Source organism: Octopus bimaculoides, chromosome 11 (assembly GCF_001194135.2).
Source record: "Octopus bimaculoides isolate UCB-OBI-ISO-001 chromosome 11, ASM119413v2, whole genome shotgun sequence".
Taxonomy (NCBI): domain Eukaryota; kingdom Metazoa; phylum Mollusca; class Cephalopoda; order Octopoda; family Octopodidae; genus Octopus; species Octopus bimaculoides.
The window spans coordinates 22576383-22594730 of record NC_068991.1 but is presented as its reverse complement, the minus strand read 5'-3'; the positions used below and the strand labels follow the sequence as shown (position 1 = coordinate 22594730).

At 35.8% G+C, this 18348-nt stretch overlaps 1 protein-coding gene across 17 annotated transcripts in view; it reads right to left on the bottom strand.

The window, feature by feature from the left end:
- Positions 1-18348, bottom strand: part of LOC106879405 (phosphofurin acidic cluster sorting protein 2) — a 304160-nt gene that overhangs the window by 150805 nt on the left and 135007 nt on the right. For all 17 annotated transcript variants that reach the window (XM_014928957.2, XM_014928950.2, XM_014928951.2 and 14 more), the window contains 2 exons: positions 12006-12131; positions 8315-8471 (listed from right to left, as the gene is read on the bottom strand). In XM_014928957.2, coding sequence (XP_014784443.1) covers positions 8315-8471; positions 12006-12131 — 283 coding nt within the window. The remainder of the gene's footprint in view (positions 1-8314; positions 8472-12005; positions 12132-18348) is intronic.

The following is an 18348-nucleotide window of genomic DNA, read 5'->3' as shown; positions in this document are numbered from 1 at the left end:
CAACGTCTCTGGAGCAAAACTTTCTTTCCCCCTAGTGTGACAGACAGGTTACTCTGCATTTTAGTGTGTGTGTGTGTGTGTGTGTGTGTGTGTGTGTGTGTGTGCGTGCGTGTGCGCATGCGTGTGCGTTGATATTTAGATATGGAAAATATATTGTTACTAGAGCAGAAAGGATATAAAAAAAGATGACCAATTACTAATAAATTAATAATACATGATTGCAGAAAATGAATTATATATATCACAACACTATTGATCAATTATAAAAATAGCTATGTCAATATTCCCTTGATAATGGAATACAAACAAAAATGAAAGAATGTAGGAGAATTGAATGTAAAGATTTTGGGTAAGTGAAGACAGAATTATGCTATTCTGATAAAGAGGAAGTATGAAGATCAATAAGGTAATAAATGCTTAGTGATAGCAACCCCCACCCCATTACCTTTTTTGGTGATATGCATACCAGCTTTAACACTACTGCTGAGGATGGGCAAGGGATGAGTATATTAAAGATAGGTAGTATGATGTAAATCACATATTTATAGACAACTTGAAACTGTATGCATAGAATGAAGATAAAATAGACTTTTTGGTAATAAACAGTAGATAGATCTAACAAAGATACTGTGAATAGAATTTGGGATTAAAATGTACAGGAGAAGAAGAAAGACAAGCAGAAAAGATAATTGGATACAATTACTAGCTAAGGAAGTCGTAAAACATGTGGAGAAAGTGGTAAATAAAGCCAAACAAAAAGAACTTTTAAAACAAAAGTTATGTACTTCAGAAGGTTAGAATAAGCATGGAAATCGGGTTGGGGGGGCGGAGTCTAGCCAGTAATACATGGGCCAACATTTTTACTTTGTTTTTTTCTTATATAATAATAATAATCCTTTCTACTAAAGGAACAAAGCCTGAAATTTGGGGAGAGGGGACTAGTTGATTAATAATAATAAATAATACACTCATTGTAAAAATTCAAAGAGCAATGATCATATATAGAACATTACAGCTAACAATTTATGTTAATAGAACTTATGCCTTATAAAAATAAGGGAAGAGGTGATTAGTTTGTTAATTGCGATGAAGGTTTACAGAGTGAAAATAAAAGTGTAGCATGTTATAGAACTGCTGTTGAAAGAGATTAGAATGCATGGCTCAATGAAAATTTAAGGGATACCTTGAAAATAAAGAAAATATATTGACAGTTATTTCATAGATATTAAGGATTATTTGCATATTTATTCTTAATACATCCAGGCAGGTTCGGATGCAAAATATGCTGGCTGCCGTAAGGTACACCATAGGAGAATAACTTCTCCGTTTTACAATGACTGGGTGTTCAACTCACTTGGCACATTAGCACACAAGACTCTAGGACATCGGTGTTTTGATGTGGTGTCTCTCATCAACCAGAAGCACCTGGACCTTTGAACCGAAACAAAACCATTAATGATTTTGTTTATACTTTCAGTGAACAAATTATTTGCTGATTAGTACTTATATCTGTCAACTGATAAAAAAATTTTTGTTATTTGCCCTCTGTACACAGCAAGATCCAAAATGATTATTTGTATATTTAATTATTTTTTTATCGGTACTGTTTTACATTTAGCCAAATTAACGCTGATTAAATAGGCCCATGATGAAAGACATTCCAGTGATGACCATGTTTTTTGTTTGCTTGGAACACATTATTCAATGTGTCCTTTTCTAAGATGGTTGCTATTTCTAGCAGGCTGAACGACCACTTATTGTATAAGTACTAATTAAGACTGAAAAGTATGTCAGTTGACATATACTCATCACTATTATTGACTATGACTAGTGCAAGACAAACACGTTTGTGAATGGGTAGAGTAAATATATATAAGTTCCCTCTCCCATAGCCTTGTTTTAGAGACACGGAAGGGTGTGACATATGGATGTGGATAAATAATTGTCAAGGAAAATATTCATACTTAAAACTCAGGACTAAAATACTGATCATTACAGGACTAGAACAAGCTATGAGAACAAACTATATGAAACCCCATATCGATAAAAAGAAAAACAAAAAAAACAACCTCACCAATGATGAATGTGTCTGACAAAGATTGGTGGAAATATAGCACATTTGATAAAGTGAATGCAGTAAATTATCAAAGAAAGAATATAAGAGAAAGTATGATGTTGTATACAATACACTCTATGACAACCATTTTATTTCAAATGTTGTAAATTAAGTATGAAGTAAACTTGAGTAAGAATCATCTTTGCAGACAAGAAAAAAGGGAGCTGCCAGGGCACTATAACCAGCTCTGACCTGCTCACCTTTCTATATTGTTTTCGCAGTCATGCCTGCCAAGCCTGAATTGGACTGGTCAGGCATCACTAAAGCTGCAACAGTAAATCTTCACACACAAAACCAAACCAAGAAACTGGAGTAGGCAGCATCATGTTGCAACAGAAGAGGAGCATAACTATGGTTGGGTTAAAGTACCGTGTTGAACCATGTTGGTATGAAGAGCACAATCATGTCAACATGGTGGTAGTAGTACTATGTTGGAGCTTATATGCAGATGTAGTGAAGTTATTTCAATAGCCATGTTGAAGTAACTGCACTATATACATAATATATATATATATAATGTTAGTAGTTAGAGTAAAATCCCAGCTGTTTTCTGTCAAAGCATACCTGCTGATTCCTTTATTACAAATCAGCATGTAGCTGCTGTCATTGTTGTATTGATAACACGTAAAATTCTGTAATTCTTATTAGCAAATGAAATGTGTAATGGTGAACAAATGATATCCCCAAATTTTCCAACTTCCTGTTATATATATAAACTCTTTTACCTCAGTGGAAGAGGTAAACTTCTGTAAGAAAAAGGTTAATAGTCAACTGGATTTTCCCCAGTATAATAGAGCTGCCTGTCTGCCTCACTTTCTGAAAAATATTGACTGTGTTCAGTCCTGGAGAGAGATGGATTCCGTCAGGTTTAAAATGCCCTTGCAGTTCTGTTATGAGTTGAGGACCCAAGGAAGGGAGTATATCAAGAGATGGCCTCTACAGAACACTTGGGTTGACCTCAGTATAATTGTGTGGAACCCAGTATAATGACTGGATTGACACCAGTATAATGATTGTAGCTTGCTTTCTTGATTCTGAGAGAGGAAAAAAAGATAAATATTTTGCACTAACCAATCTGGTCAACCCTTTCTCTTCAAAATGCCAACCTACCTGATTTTTTCCCCTCCCCACCAACATCAACTTACAGATATTTAAGCTGAACAGAAACTAGGTTGATTATAGCAAGCCCACATGGCATGTGAAAGTCATTAGCACAAATAGTGTTACCTCCTGACTAAACTGCAATCCATTTTTTTTTGTTTTTGTTTTTGAAATTTAAGTTATGTAATAGTCAACTGTTTGACATTTGGTAATCAGAGATATCCATCAAAGATGTCAGAAATATTCAACCAATTGATGTCAAGGTAGAAGGTGGGGAAGAGAACTGCAATGTTCACACCTTTCTCAAGGTCATTATTAACACCTTAAGTGAAGAGAAACACCTACAACTGAGATTCAGCTGTCAGTCTGTCTGTATGCATGCATATTATGCACAAGAATAAAAAAAAATTGCAGAAGTTGACTGCTGGAGGAGATTGAACTCAGATGCAGAAGTTGACTGCTGGAGGAGATTGAACTCAGATGCAGAAGTTGACTGCTGGAGGAGATTGAACTCAGAAAGATGAAGTAATACATCCATTTTCTCTTCTTCATATGTCACTTTTCAACAAGAACCTAGTTCTAATAACCCTTGTTAATGCATCTATTTTGAAACAATTTCTGGCAACAGTTAAGACTTCTCTGTACATACTAACAACTTTCACTGGAAATTTACAAAAATACCCTTTCTTCAGCCACACAAACACCCCCACACATTCAGATACTTCTACACCATACATACACACGAAATATGTACAAAACACACCATACACACAGGCACCTGAAAATATATACCAGAACAGACACACACACACATGCAAACACCTATACATAACCACATACACATTTTTAAACACACACACATGTACGCACACACATCCATAACATGAATGGATACTGGTGGAATGTTCCTGCAAAATGTAGGTATAAAATGTTGATATAAAAACCCAGTTGTAGAAATCAATTGTCCAGCATATAAGTAACCTAATTGTGAAAGGCAAAAAGAAAACCATATATATTTGCTGAACTAATGAGAAATCAGCACATACTACTATGAGATTATTAGGGGACTTAGTTATGTAACTAACTGCGTCAGCACCAATCTTGTAAAGTTGAGCTTTGCAAACCACGAAGGACATGGCTATTTGGGGAATTATGTAAAATATTCCAGAAGTGTAGTCTATAATAAAAGGATGCACATACACACAGACACAAAAAACATATGTACACATATATAAACCAAAAACACGGACTTACATATGCTGTAATATACATGCATACATTGCATAAACATTTGCAAATACATACATACACGACTACCTAGTTAATATCTACATGGCAATTAAAGGAAATTGAGAAATTTTAAAAATCCTAGAGATTATATGAATATACATATACACATATATTTGTTGTTGGCACTGTCGCTTATGACGTCGAGGGTTCCAGTTGATCCGATCAATGGAACAGCCTGCTCATGAAATTAACGTGCAAGTGGCTGAGCACTCCACAGACACGTGTACTCTTAACGTACTTCCTGGGGATATTCAGCGTGACACAGTGTGACAAGGCTGACCCTTTGAATTACAGGCACAACAGAAACAGGAAGTAAGAGTGAGAGAAAGTTGTGGTGAAAGAGTACAGCAGGGTTCGCCACCATCCCCTGCCGGAGTCTCGTGGAGCTTTAGGTGTTTTCACTCAATAAACACTCACAACGCCCGGTCTGGGAATCGAAACTGCGATCCTATGACCGCGAGTCTGCTGCCCTAACCACTGGGCCATTGCGCCGCCACACATACATACATACATAAGTAAATAAATACATATAAGCATGCTCTCTCTCTCTCTCTCTCTCTCTCTCACACATACATGCACACAAATCAAATACTTCATGCTCATAAGCAACTGAATACTCAAACAAACCCCTCTGCTCCACACACACACACACACACACACACACACACTTCTCTAAGATAGCATATCTCATATAAGTCTGAACACACACACACCTCTAAGATAGCATACCTTGGACAAGTCTGAACACACACACACCTCTAAGATAGCATACCTTGGACAAGTCTGCAATACTACAAATTTCCCACTTGGCCTCCTCAAAGTTATTTCTTGGATTAGTTTGAACTTTTCATAGCATTACTTTTAACCATGTTTTCACTCCCTTCTCTCCCTTCCAACACAATACTCTGGACACTATCTACCACTAAAGACAGTTGTTTACTCACTTCTCACCTTACAATTATCTATTTACCATTTCATCATGCTAGACATGGGATTTATCAAACCATTAGCCAAGAACAGAACCAATCTCACATTTCAGATAACTCTTTGATACTCTGTAACCCAATATAATGTACTTGGTGTATATGGATGCATTTGATTGTTGTTTGTTGGTGAGATTCTGCTGGAAAGGAGCAGGACTACACATTTAAAGCTTAAGGGTTGCCTCTTGCTCCTCTGAATTGCTGACACAACAGGCAAGCAGACACTATAATAATGCAATTGTCACCATGGTGTAGTGACAATAATGGTATGTGTGTGAAAATAATTATAGAGTATGTTGAGAGCTACTGTCACTGGAACTGTGATTACACCAATGTCATGACACTACATTTTCCCTGCCCCACTTAACAATAGAGTAGTTGTTGTTTAGCCCAAGATCAGCACTGACAGAGTAGATTCAAAAGTATTCCAGCCATGATTAACCCGTTTTATTTTTTTAGTTTAGTTCAGACATGATGTAGCTAGGACAATGCTATCCAGCATGTCCTCTTTTTTTCTTTGAAAATGGTTGTGATTTCAAGGAAATTTGGTTGCTATTTCTAGTATAGATCAATCAGTCTTACAGAGGATCCTTCATTAGTTGTGATAGCTAATGTGAATGGTGCAATCAAAGTATTAATCAGTTCCTGCTGTATTACTATACTGGCAATGACAAAAGGCACCATTCAAGTGTTGGGCCTCACTGAGGTAATGACAAATGACCGAGACTTTCGGCAAGATGCCATGCTTGAGAAGAAGACCCAAAGTGCATCCATGGATTAGAGGTTGTATTGCATTGGTGGCTGATTCTTAGCTGATCTGGCACTTAACCTTCTTTTGATTGCAATCAAGGACATTTGTCTATGTGTAGTAATAGTACCATTCCAGGTGTGAGAGTAGTACTCCATTATGAATCTTACCTAAGCTTTGTAAAACCAGCAGCACATCAATGCTGAAAGAATTGTTTGATCCTGAAGAAGAGGTTTGTCTTTGGGATACAGTTCCTATTGCTATGAATATGAGTTTATATTCATAACAAGAAAGTCATCTACAGTACATGATAACACCAAGTCCTCTCTGTAAGGCTCAACATCCTGCATAGCTCTTTGATTAGCAGTGCTCATTCATTTGCATCACATATACCCAAACACTTTCTCAACCCAATTGTAATTTTGCTGATTGTTAACATCTCATATCTGCTTCTAACACATATTTTCAACCCAGCTTGCATTACTTAACTGCATCACATAGCCAGACCAAATACAGTTGTCCTATCATTTATACAGACCATAACTTCTGGTTTTCTGAGAGGGAACAATTAAAGTGTGACTTTTATAAAAGGTCACTTGGTACCTTAAAAAATAACCTTTTGGGATTTATTCTTTTCCCTCTATTTCACATATTTTGTTTCATGTAATAAATATCAAAAATACTACTTAAAATATAACATTTATAAGATATAAATATTGTATTGCTTTTATTATCCCAAATATAGCAGAATTGGTAGAGAGACAGACAAAATACTATGCTTGGTTACATGTTCTTTTACATTCTGAGTTTAAATCCAATCCAGGATCACTTTAGATTTTAACCCTCCAGAGGATGATAAACTAAGTACAAATCAATAATGAGGGTTGAAGTCCTCCACTCCTGACAGAATTTTTGAGGTGATGTCCATGACATACAGTGCATATTAAGCATTCCATCCCTGTCCAGGGTCTGAACACAGTTGATTTTTCTCACATTTACACATTGAGAGAGGTCGAAGATGGGGGGTGGGGTGGGCAGTACTTGACTGATTATTTCTCTCTCTCCACCACACACACAAGGATGAAAGGCAAAGTTGACCTCAGCAGGATTTGAACTCAAACAACAATGATCTATCCAATGTTCTAACAACTCTGCCAATTGACTGCTAACAAAAATAAGTACTGGAGATTGATGGAATCAACTATACCCTAAAAGAGACATTCTAGCATGGTCACAGTCAAATTACTAAAACCGGTAACAAAGTTAAAAGGATAATTTTTTTTTATATACATCAAAGTAGTGGTTCCTCTTCCTTTTAACCTTTTCACTTATGAAGTATAGTGACTAGAGGAGAAGAGTTAAGGTGCTGAATTGCTGACTACATGATTATCAGTTCAAATCTTACCATAGCCAATATATTATACCATTTATCAAATGATATAATTCTGCTTACTTCAACTGAACTTTCTATACATTCCAAAGCTTAGAATTAGGAAGAGTACCTTGCTTCAACAATGTACAAATATTCCCATTTTCATAAAGTCATTCCTCTCATGCTCTTATCTTAAAATATATTTATTTGAAGGCTTAGTGAGAAGAAGAAAGGCAATGTTCATAATTCTATGGTTTTTCTTCTTTTGGAAGGCCACTGAGACAGCAAGGAGAAAGTTATCCTCAAACTGGAGACCTAGCCCATATGCTTGCAACAAACAGGACTGTCAAAAGTAACCAGGGGCAGCTGGTAATGTGGACCCCCTCCCCACCACCACCTCCACCACCAAAGAAAAAAAGCCATATTTCCATAGAACAGTCATTAACATCTGCTCCTGCTTTCATGGTGGTACTGGTTTCAATTATTGTGGAAATGCCTGCTACAAATTTGCAGATTGTTATAGTTGAGTGGGTAAGTCCAGGGACTGGAAGTCCATTGTTGTAGCACTACATAGGTTCTAATCTCATCAATGACATTTACTGTCATTTTAAATGCTGGTGCTCCAATATGTCTACAGCCTTTGGGATGGAACAGAGTAAATAAAACACACACACAAAATAATGTAAATGTAAAGAGGAACTTGCCAACATCAGATGAAACAGGATGCTTCCGTGTACCATTATCTTCATGGTCAACAGGTTGACTAGTTAATGACAGCATTATCACTTGGGCTACCACCGTCGACTGTTCTTTTAGATCACTGTAAAGGTTTAATTCTTTATCAACAGCTCGCTGCAGCACCTACAAGTAGAAAGATGATATTGGTAACAGCCAGTTGACATTTGTTGAAATGACATTTAAGAAATTCATAGAACTAGTTTTCTAAACTGACAAAGTGTATCATTGATATTGGCTGTACAGTGTAATGATTGCTATTATTTACAACTATTCTGGAAAAGCTTATCATTGCATTAACTCTTTTGTAGTCCACTGCTGTGTAAATCCTGCTGTTGACAACATGTTAACCATTTTCATAGATCACAGCTTGTGGAACTACCGTGTAATGACTACTACTACTACTACTACTACTACATATAACTAATGTCTACTTCTATATTCTAATTACAAAACATTAATATGCTAATACTTTCACAGCTCACATCTGCAGGTAGCAGTATGTATTAATTGCTACATATAACCATTAAATCTTTATACTTTTTCAGGTTGTAAGATACTTGCAATCCTATCTAATAGCCACAACTCCATATGTATTATTATGTAGCTTACTGAGCTGTGTTAACCCTTTTTACAAGTCACAGCTGTTGATAATACATTATCCAATACAAACTAGTAAATATAACTATTCTAGTTTTAAATAAATAATGGTATCAAATTTTGACATGAGGCCTTGCAATTTCAGATAGAGGGAGTTAGTCAATTACATTAATACCAATGTTAACTGGAACTGTATTTTATCAACCACCAAAAGGATGAAAGACAGTATTAACCTCAGCAGGATTTGAACTCAGGATGTAAAGAAGCAGAGCAAATGCCACAAGGCATTTTTCTGATATTCTAATGATTCTGCTAGTTCACTTCCTTCCTTGTCCAATATTTTGAATCTGGGTTTGTCCCCGTTAACAAGGGTGGCGGGATCTACCTCACTCCTAATCCTTTCTACTATAAGCACAAGGCCTGAAATTTGGGGAAAGGGATAGTCAATTACATCAACCCCAGTACACAACTGGTACTTATTTTATTGACCTCAAAACAATGAAAAGTAAAGTCGGCCTCAGCAGAATTTGAACTCAAAACAAAAGATGGATGAAATGCTGCTAAGCACTTTGCTTAGCATGGTAATGATTCTGCTAGCCTTTCAAAATAATAATCCTTTCTATTATATGCACAATGCCTGAAATTTGGTGGGCAGAGGATAGTCAATTACATCAACCCCCAGCATTCCACTGGTACTTATTTCATCAAGCCTGAAAGGATGAAAGACAAAGTCAACCTCAGTGGAATTTGTATTTGAACTTAGAACGTAGCGACAGGCAAAATACTGCTAAGCATTTTGCCTGGCATGCTAATGATTCTGCCAGCTTACCACCTTAATAACAGTAATAATGGTTTTAAATTTTGGCACAACACCAGCAATATTAGGATAGTGAGTACTTCTTTTATCAACCTCGAAAGGATGAAGGTCAACGTTGAACTCAACAGAATTTGAACACAGAGTGTAAAGAACCAGTAGAAATGCTAAGCATTTTGTCACATTAATAATAATGTGCCAGTTGGCTACATTATCATAATCTTTTCTACTCTAGGCACAAGGCTTTAAATTTTGGGGGAGCGGACAAGTTGATTATATCAACTCCAGTACTTGATTAGTACTTATTTTATCAACCCCAAAGTAATGTACGGTGTTCCCAATGGAGTTGGTTTATAACAAGATCCACTATGTCCAATCCGGTTGGCATTAAGCTTAGGAAGAATAGCAGAGCAATAATTATGAAGCATGTTGTGGACAATGGAGACAGTCAGATTGAAGTGGGATGAAGAATGTGCATAAATTCCCAACCTATATTGCAGTAATTAAGCAATGCCCTAACTTCATGGTATTGTTTGAATTGATAGAAAAACCTAAAATATGAAAGGCTTTTTTCAGGCATTAGGATGGTAATGTACAGTACTTCCAGTAGAGATGGTTTGTATTAAAATCCACTGTATTCGATCTGGCTGTCATTGAACTTAGAATGGTAGATTATGATCTGTGAACTGGAGATGGAAGTAGAAAATGTTTTATCATGGACATGGAAGATGCATGAGAAAGACTAAAACTGAGAGCAAAAAACAAGTTCTCAGTGAGTTATAAAATAAAATACTGATAGTTGGAGTGGTTACTGCTGTACCCAGTTTGTTGTGGTAGCTGTATACATGCTAAAGTATGGATCAGGCGGCATCCATGCTGCTCAAAACAACAGGAAGAAGCAATACTGTAAGAAAGTGCTAAAATCAGTCACAGTAGATGAAGGGAAGTGCAGCTGTCATGACAAAATGCACCTTGTACACTATGTAGAGTGGTTAGTATTAGAAAAGCTAGTTCCAGTCACACTAACTATGCAAAATTGGAACATATAAGACAATCCTCCAGCTCATCTATGAATAAGGACTAGCTCAGACCACAGTGACCCATCTAACCCATGCCAGCAGTAAAGGTTGACATAAAATTATATATATATGCTAGTGTCATGTAAAAAGCACCCAGTACACACTGTAAAGCGGTTGCTGTTAGGAAAGGCATCCAGCTGCAGAAACCATGCCAAAACAGACAATTAGGACCTGTTGTTGCTCTCTGGCTAACCAGCGCATGTCAAACCATGCAGCCCATTCCAGCATGAAAAATAGATGTTAAATGATGATGAAACCTATATTGTAGGTATATAAACAAGGCAAATTTAGCTATTGCTCCACAGATTGAAAACATGAAAAACAACTTTGAGTTTCAAACCTTACTGGGTTCTTATCAGAGATGTCTACATCAATTTGACCAATCCTAGAAAAACTAGCAGCCAATCTGTTTATATACCCTGAAAATCCAGTAGCTACAGAGAACTGGGGCTACTAACTTGCATACCATAAGTGTTTAACATTTTATTTAATATCAGAGGCCTGTCAATGAGGATCAATCCACACAGTGTCAAGGTATGATATATGCACCCTATATAATAGATATAGTGAAGGCACGTGGCTTAGTAGTTAGGGGATTCAGTTCAGGATTGTAAGGTTGTTAGTTCAATTCCCAGCGATGTGTTGTGTCTTTGAGTAAGACACTTTATTTCACGTAGCTCCAGTCCACTTAGATAACAAAAATGAGTAGTGCCTGTATTTCAAAGGGCTAACTTTGTCACATTCTGTGTCATGCTGAATCTCCTTCAGAAATATGTTAAGGGTACATGTGTCTGTGGAGTGCTCAGCCTCTTGCAAGCTCCATTGATAGGATCAACTGGAACCCTCGTCATCATCACTGACGGAGTGCCAGTTTTATACTAGACATATAAATGGGGCAAATTTAGGTATTTCTTCATAGAATGAAAAAATGATCATCAGAATATAATCATTTTGATCCTTTTACAAATGACAGTTGCTAACAATACTATGAAAATAGCTACTCATATATATTATTATGCCATAAAATACTAGCATCACTGTGTAATATTTGCTTGCATACATAACTATTTTTACCTGTAAATCATATCACAAACTGCCCATTCACTCTACATTTAATAAAGAGCAGACCAAATGGGTTATAGAAAGAGAGGAAAACTGACCACTTACCTGTGACATATTTACTTCTCCAACCGCTAATGTTCTGTAGCCTAACATTGTGCGGTTTTTATATTTTTTCCTCCGTTGCAGCATCACTTGTAGCTTGCTGCCATCTCGTTTCAAAAAATGTGGATACTGCAAAAAAAAGAAGAGATTATTTAATAAACAAAAGTGGGAGGAAAGGAGCACTTTTAAATAAAATAACATTTCTGGCGATGATGATGATAATATTGATGGTGAATAACTTATGTCAAGACTGCTATATGGCATGGAAGTAGCTCATTACCTACTGCTACTACAATGGTCTTTGATTTTCAGCATTAGATACATGTATACCACCTCTAACCAAACCCACCAGATACACTTGTCTGCTCCTCTTGCACCAATACGGTGTCTTTCTCTTATAAGATCATGCATTAACCACTCAATCTTTCCATCCAATAATATCACACTTCTGAAATTCCTTCCTTGCAAATGTTGGCTTCAAAACAACCATCAACAATATCATTTACACTGTGAGAATCATGGACATTGCACTTCCCCACTAACTGAACCTTAATTAATAAAATAAAACAAAAAAACTGACTGGCTCTGGGAAGTAACACATATCTGCACAATGTGATACCATGATGTATACCGTCATGCAAGCATGTTATTGTTGTTGTTATTGTTTGCCCCTCCCCACCCCAAGGTTAACCCAAATTCAATAGTCTGACCATGACCATCTGTCCCATTTTAGATGTGACTAAACTACATAATCTAATACAGTGTTTCTCATGAGAGGCAGGATTGGCTGTGTGGATTGAAAATGAAGTGGACAAACCACCATTTTTAATAAAAATAAATTATTTGCAACTTTTTACAAGACCATAGCAAAAAGAGAAAAATGACATGGATGTAAACTAAGTTGTCTTTTTATTAATGAGGAGGTGGGCACTAACAACAGACAGGGCTGGGACTGGTGTTTATCAGTTTGAGAACTACTGATCTAATCATATTGTTTTTAGGTATGCTTTGAAGGAGATTTGGCAGCTATTTCTTATAGGTGATACAACAGTTATGTATGTTAGTCTACAGCAGTCACAGGCAAGCTGTGACTTGCAGGCTTGCATGCAGCCCATGGGACTGTCTAAATGGCATGCCAATGAAGAATTACTTTGAATTTTTTTGGTAAAGCAACCTGCCTGATGATGAGGCACGTTTCGTGCTGTCCACTTCTCGAAAGACATTGCCCATGCAGTCTTGGTAAATTGGTGAGTACACAAGAATGATTTTTTAGAGCCAGCTCAAAAGGCTGTGGGAGGATGTAAGATCATCACTACAGTAATCCAATGAAATACAAATCAATGATACTTGTTAACTATATAGTTTGGTAACAACAATGGGTTAGTAAGAGTAAAGTATCTCGACCAGTGACACAGCCAACAGCACAGTACAAGTAGCAATCACTTGACTCAAGCTACCATCCAATCAACTCATTCAATTGTGATTAGCTTTCTGATGAAGAGTTTTTCCTGTTTTGATAAGGCAAAAAAAGTTTTGTAGTTAGTTATATGGAGTGGGAATGGTAAGTGTGGTTTTCATGACTTTCCCCAGATGCAGTAGCAGTATAAATGAAGTGAAAGAATCAAAGTTTGAAACTGCAATGTGACTCAGCTTGTCAGTGGGTTAACTTTTATTCCATATGGCACCTAGCAGCTCTCTGAATAATATTGATTGATTTCTCACATTGGCAGATGGTCAGAGATATTTAGAGGAGGTAGATAGTCAAATTTACACCAGTACACATCTGGTATTTATTTCATTGAACCTGAAGACATGAAAGATCTTAACAAAAATGATGAGAGCTAAATTCATGATACTGTGGAAGAAAATTATATACCCTAAAGCAGCTCCTGCCTGATGCAATATCATTTCTAAGACTACCATTTTTGCTTCCTAGATTAATTTTAATAAACCCTGGCACGGCTGCATTGTTACAAAGTTTGCTTTGCAACCATCTGCTCTTAGGTTGTCTTACCTTGGGCAAATATCAACTACCACTGTCTTTGGCCATGGAATTTGTAGATAGGAACTACATGAAAGCCCGTTTTTGTGTGTGTGTGTGTATGCATGAGCATGCTTGCATGCAAGCACATTTGTGTATATGAAAATTATAATTGCTACTTTTTGCATGAGATCATTTCAGTTGGAAAATGATATCATCATGTAAACATGATGAACATTATGTCCTGTAAATTTACTCTCTTAACCCTTTCATTACCATATCTCTATTGAAATACAATGCTTTTGTTTGAATTAAGCTTGAAAATAACGAAGCATTTAATGAAATAATTTTATCATTATTAAGCTGATATTTGGTACGTAAATCAATATGAAATTTTGTGGGTAGGTCCTTAATTTAGATCACTGTAAACAAGGAAGTTTACATGTTTATATCATAGATCCAAGTGTGGTCTCAAGTGACTTGGTATCAAAATGGTTACAGTAGTGGAATAAAATCTCTCATATGTAAAACAGGAAAGGGTTGGCGACCATAAGAGCAACATAGCCTCAAATAACTACCCTTCCAACTCAGGCAAGTATAGAAAAACTGATGTAAAAATGAATGGATTGACTTCTTATATTGATATAAGGCCAAAATAGATAGGGGAAAGGATATAACTAATTGAATCAACTCCTGTGTATGAAATATTGTCAACTTTAGAAAGATAGAGGGCAGAGTCTACGCCAACGAGATTTGAACTCAGAAAGCCTAGACAGAGAACTAAATTCCACTACTGACAATTCATTATTGACCCAGGTAAGGGAATTTTAATAATTTTTCTATCTTATTCTCCCAATCAGATTTCTATATCTCCTTAGTTTGAAATTTCAAATCGATATTTTCATAAGTGGAAGACAGATCTGAAAACAAACTTGAATTGGGGAAGGGGGGGGGGCAATAATAAAAACAAACTGATTTTTGAAAAGGAATCAATTTGAACTTTGTGCATTTTTTGGAATTTGAACTTCAGTTTCACATTATCATCATTATTATTATTTGCTTGTTTTAGTTTCTGATTTATTGATTCGGAATAAACTTCTAACCAAAAAGAAAAAAAAAACCCAATCTGTGGGAAGAATAGGGAAAATATAATTAGAATACAATTCTCACACCTAGACTAGTAGAGTAGGAATATAGTTTAACCTGTAGCTTTTGTACTATGTCCATTAAAAAATTGATCAGCAGTTAACGACCAAGATTTATGGATATGCGACAAGTTATTGGTTTCATTCAGTACACCATAGAGGACAGGTTTCACATAAATATGAGAATTTTAATAGTGAATTAATGAAATATCAATGGGACTGTCTCAACTGAAATACACTAGAGTTAGTCACACTGGTCCCCAATCTTTTTTGCACTATAGACCAGTTTCATGCAAGACAATTTTCCCACAGATTGGGTGGAGGAATTATGTGGCTAATATACACAAAGTACATAATATATTATTTAATTATTACACATATAATACTACATATACAATGCAAAAGTATTTTGCAAAGTACAATAGTCAATTAAATAGAAATGAAATTTATTCCTTCTCTGTAGCCCGATGGCTGAGGATACTTGCTTAATAAGGCAATAGGGTCCATCTATTGACCAGATATTTTTAAACCCTAAGGAGAAAAGCTAAACTTCAAAAATACATGTTAGTTTTCTTTGTTGAAATTCGGATAGTTGTTTTTCTGGAATTTGAATAAATAAACTTTTCTACTATAAGCATAAGGCCTGAAATTTGGGGGTAGAGGGCCAGTCAAATATATTGACGCCAGTGCTCAACTGGTACTTTTATTTCATCAAGTCCAAAAGGATGAAAGGCAAAATCGACCTTGGGGGAATTTGAATTCAGAATGGAACGAAAGAAGAAATGCTGCTTAACATTTTGCTAAAGATTCTGTCATCTTGCCATTTTTAGAAATGCATTTTTTTTTTTTTGTGTGTATCACACATATATGCAGTCCTTTCTTTAGTGTGGTGGCCACTGACTCATTGAAAATGACCGACTTCTGTGCTAAAATTACAGATGTAGTGCCACCCCAATCATGGGGTCCAAGCATGCAACAATATAGCAAAACAATATGACACCAAGAGAATTTCAATAAAGGACACAACCACACAGGTAACAGGAAAATCTTTTTTATAAGTTTTATCTCCAAATTGTTTTTTCTTTAAAAAAAAGAGACAAACATAATTTAACTCAACTACTATTCAGCTCATTTGCTGAATAACATCAAAACAAAAAAATTAAGAAAAGGTGATACTACAATTGCTTACATTATTTCTTATGGGTACAAAAAGATGACAACACTAACCCTTTCAACCTGCAAATTTGTTTTAGTGGGTGCAATTTCATTTGACTATACCTCAGAAAGACAGAAGTGGGTGGCCACATGATACTGTTTACGGTTTGCTAATTGGCAGGAACATTATTTTCAGCCATAAACACAAAATCCTGTGGCTGCCCACTTTTGTGTCTTAAGTGTACTTGTGGGCTCAAAGTATTAGATTCCTCATATTAATCTAATCAAAATAAAAATCTAAAAAAGAAAACAAAGAACTATTTTTGCTTAAGATATACAAAAAAATTAAGAGATTTCTTCCTGTAACTGCAATAAAAACCACTCCATTTCTCTTGTTTGTAGCCATATCTAAATTTTGGTATTCTAGCTTCAGTAAATGAAAGCCAATCTATCACTATTAACTTTTAAGCATTCAGATTACTCTATTAAATTATTAAATGTAATGCTTATTCATTCACAATGTTTTGAATTCATCTTGCATTACCTTCTAAGTTCAAGATTTTGATGATGTGGTTATTTAGTTTTAGATTATTATTGTAAGGTAGGTGTGAGAGGCCAGATCTGGTCAGTTTGAACATAAAACAGATAGAATATTTGGGCCGGATATAGCCAGTTTAAGTGCTAACAGATTAAGCCTTAGTTAAAAACACCAAAAAACTAAGCCAACAAAGGAGCCTTATGTAGTTACCTGACCTGCTAGAAATACCAGCCAAATTTACTTGAATTCACATCTGGTTTTATTTCAATATGAGGTTTTAAAATAAAAACAGGGATAGTATACAATGTAGTCCTAGATATACTATACATGAAATGAAAACAAGAACAACAAAATAAAAACTAGTTTGGTGACAGTTGCATGTCTGATCGTAGCTCTACTTTATCAAGGCTAACATGGCACTGAACAACAACTCCAGAAAATAGCAATAAAGATAGTATACTAAAAACATTACAATAGTTACACTTGAGCACTACTGATAAAGTTAGGTACACTGATCATAAAGGGGCTTGTTGAATGCTAGTGTCTCCTTATTTTTTATAACTTCATAGATAATAAACGATATCAAAAACTTCAGATAAAATGTTTACCAAGGCCAGCTCCAATCACAGAGCACCCTACCATTAAACAAAATAGAAGTACATTAAATACTCTGTTTAAAAAAATATGAAATGAGTTAGGTCGAAATTAGGTTATGATAAATAACTTTTTAAAAAGTCATTAATACTCTTATTTACCAAGTGACTTACAAAATAATGAAGATATGCCTCTTTTCGAAATATAACTATATAATCATTCTTAAAACTAGTTTGAAAAATCTGCTATTATAGTTCTGAAGCTATGGTTAACAAAACAATATTTTGGAAAATAGCTTATAGTAAGAATATTACTGTTTTGGTTATCTAACCTTAAATTCCTCTATATATTGTATTATTATTATTATTATTATTATTATTATTATTATCATTTATAAAACAAATGACATCAACAGTGTGTGTTTTAATACTACTGTATAAACTCTACCATGATGCAACAGTTTTAGTCTCACCATACAATTGCAACTCGGATATAAAATATCTCTGCTTTGTTTGTATTTTGGATTCCACTGGCATTGTGGAACAGGATTTTAAAAAGCTTCATCACCTCTGCTGCTTCTTCTTCATAATCATCATCATTTAATGTCCATTTTCCATGCTGGCATGGGTTAGACAGTTCAACTGAGGTCTGGGAAGTCAGGAGGCTGCACCAGGCCCCAATCTGATCTGGCACTGTTTCTACAGCTGGATGCCCTTTCTAACGCCAACCACTCTGAGAGTGTAGTGGGTGCTTTTTATGTACCACTGGCACAGGGGCCAGAGGAGATGGCATCGACCACAATCGGATGGTGCTTTTTACATGCCACCGGCATGGAAGACAGTCAAGGCGGCACTGGCATCGGCCACGTTCAGGATGGTGCTTTTTATGGCACTGGCATCAGGCACATTTGGATGGTGATTTTTATGTGCTACT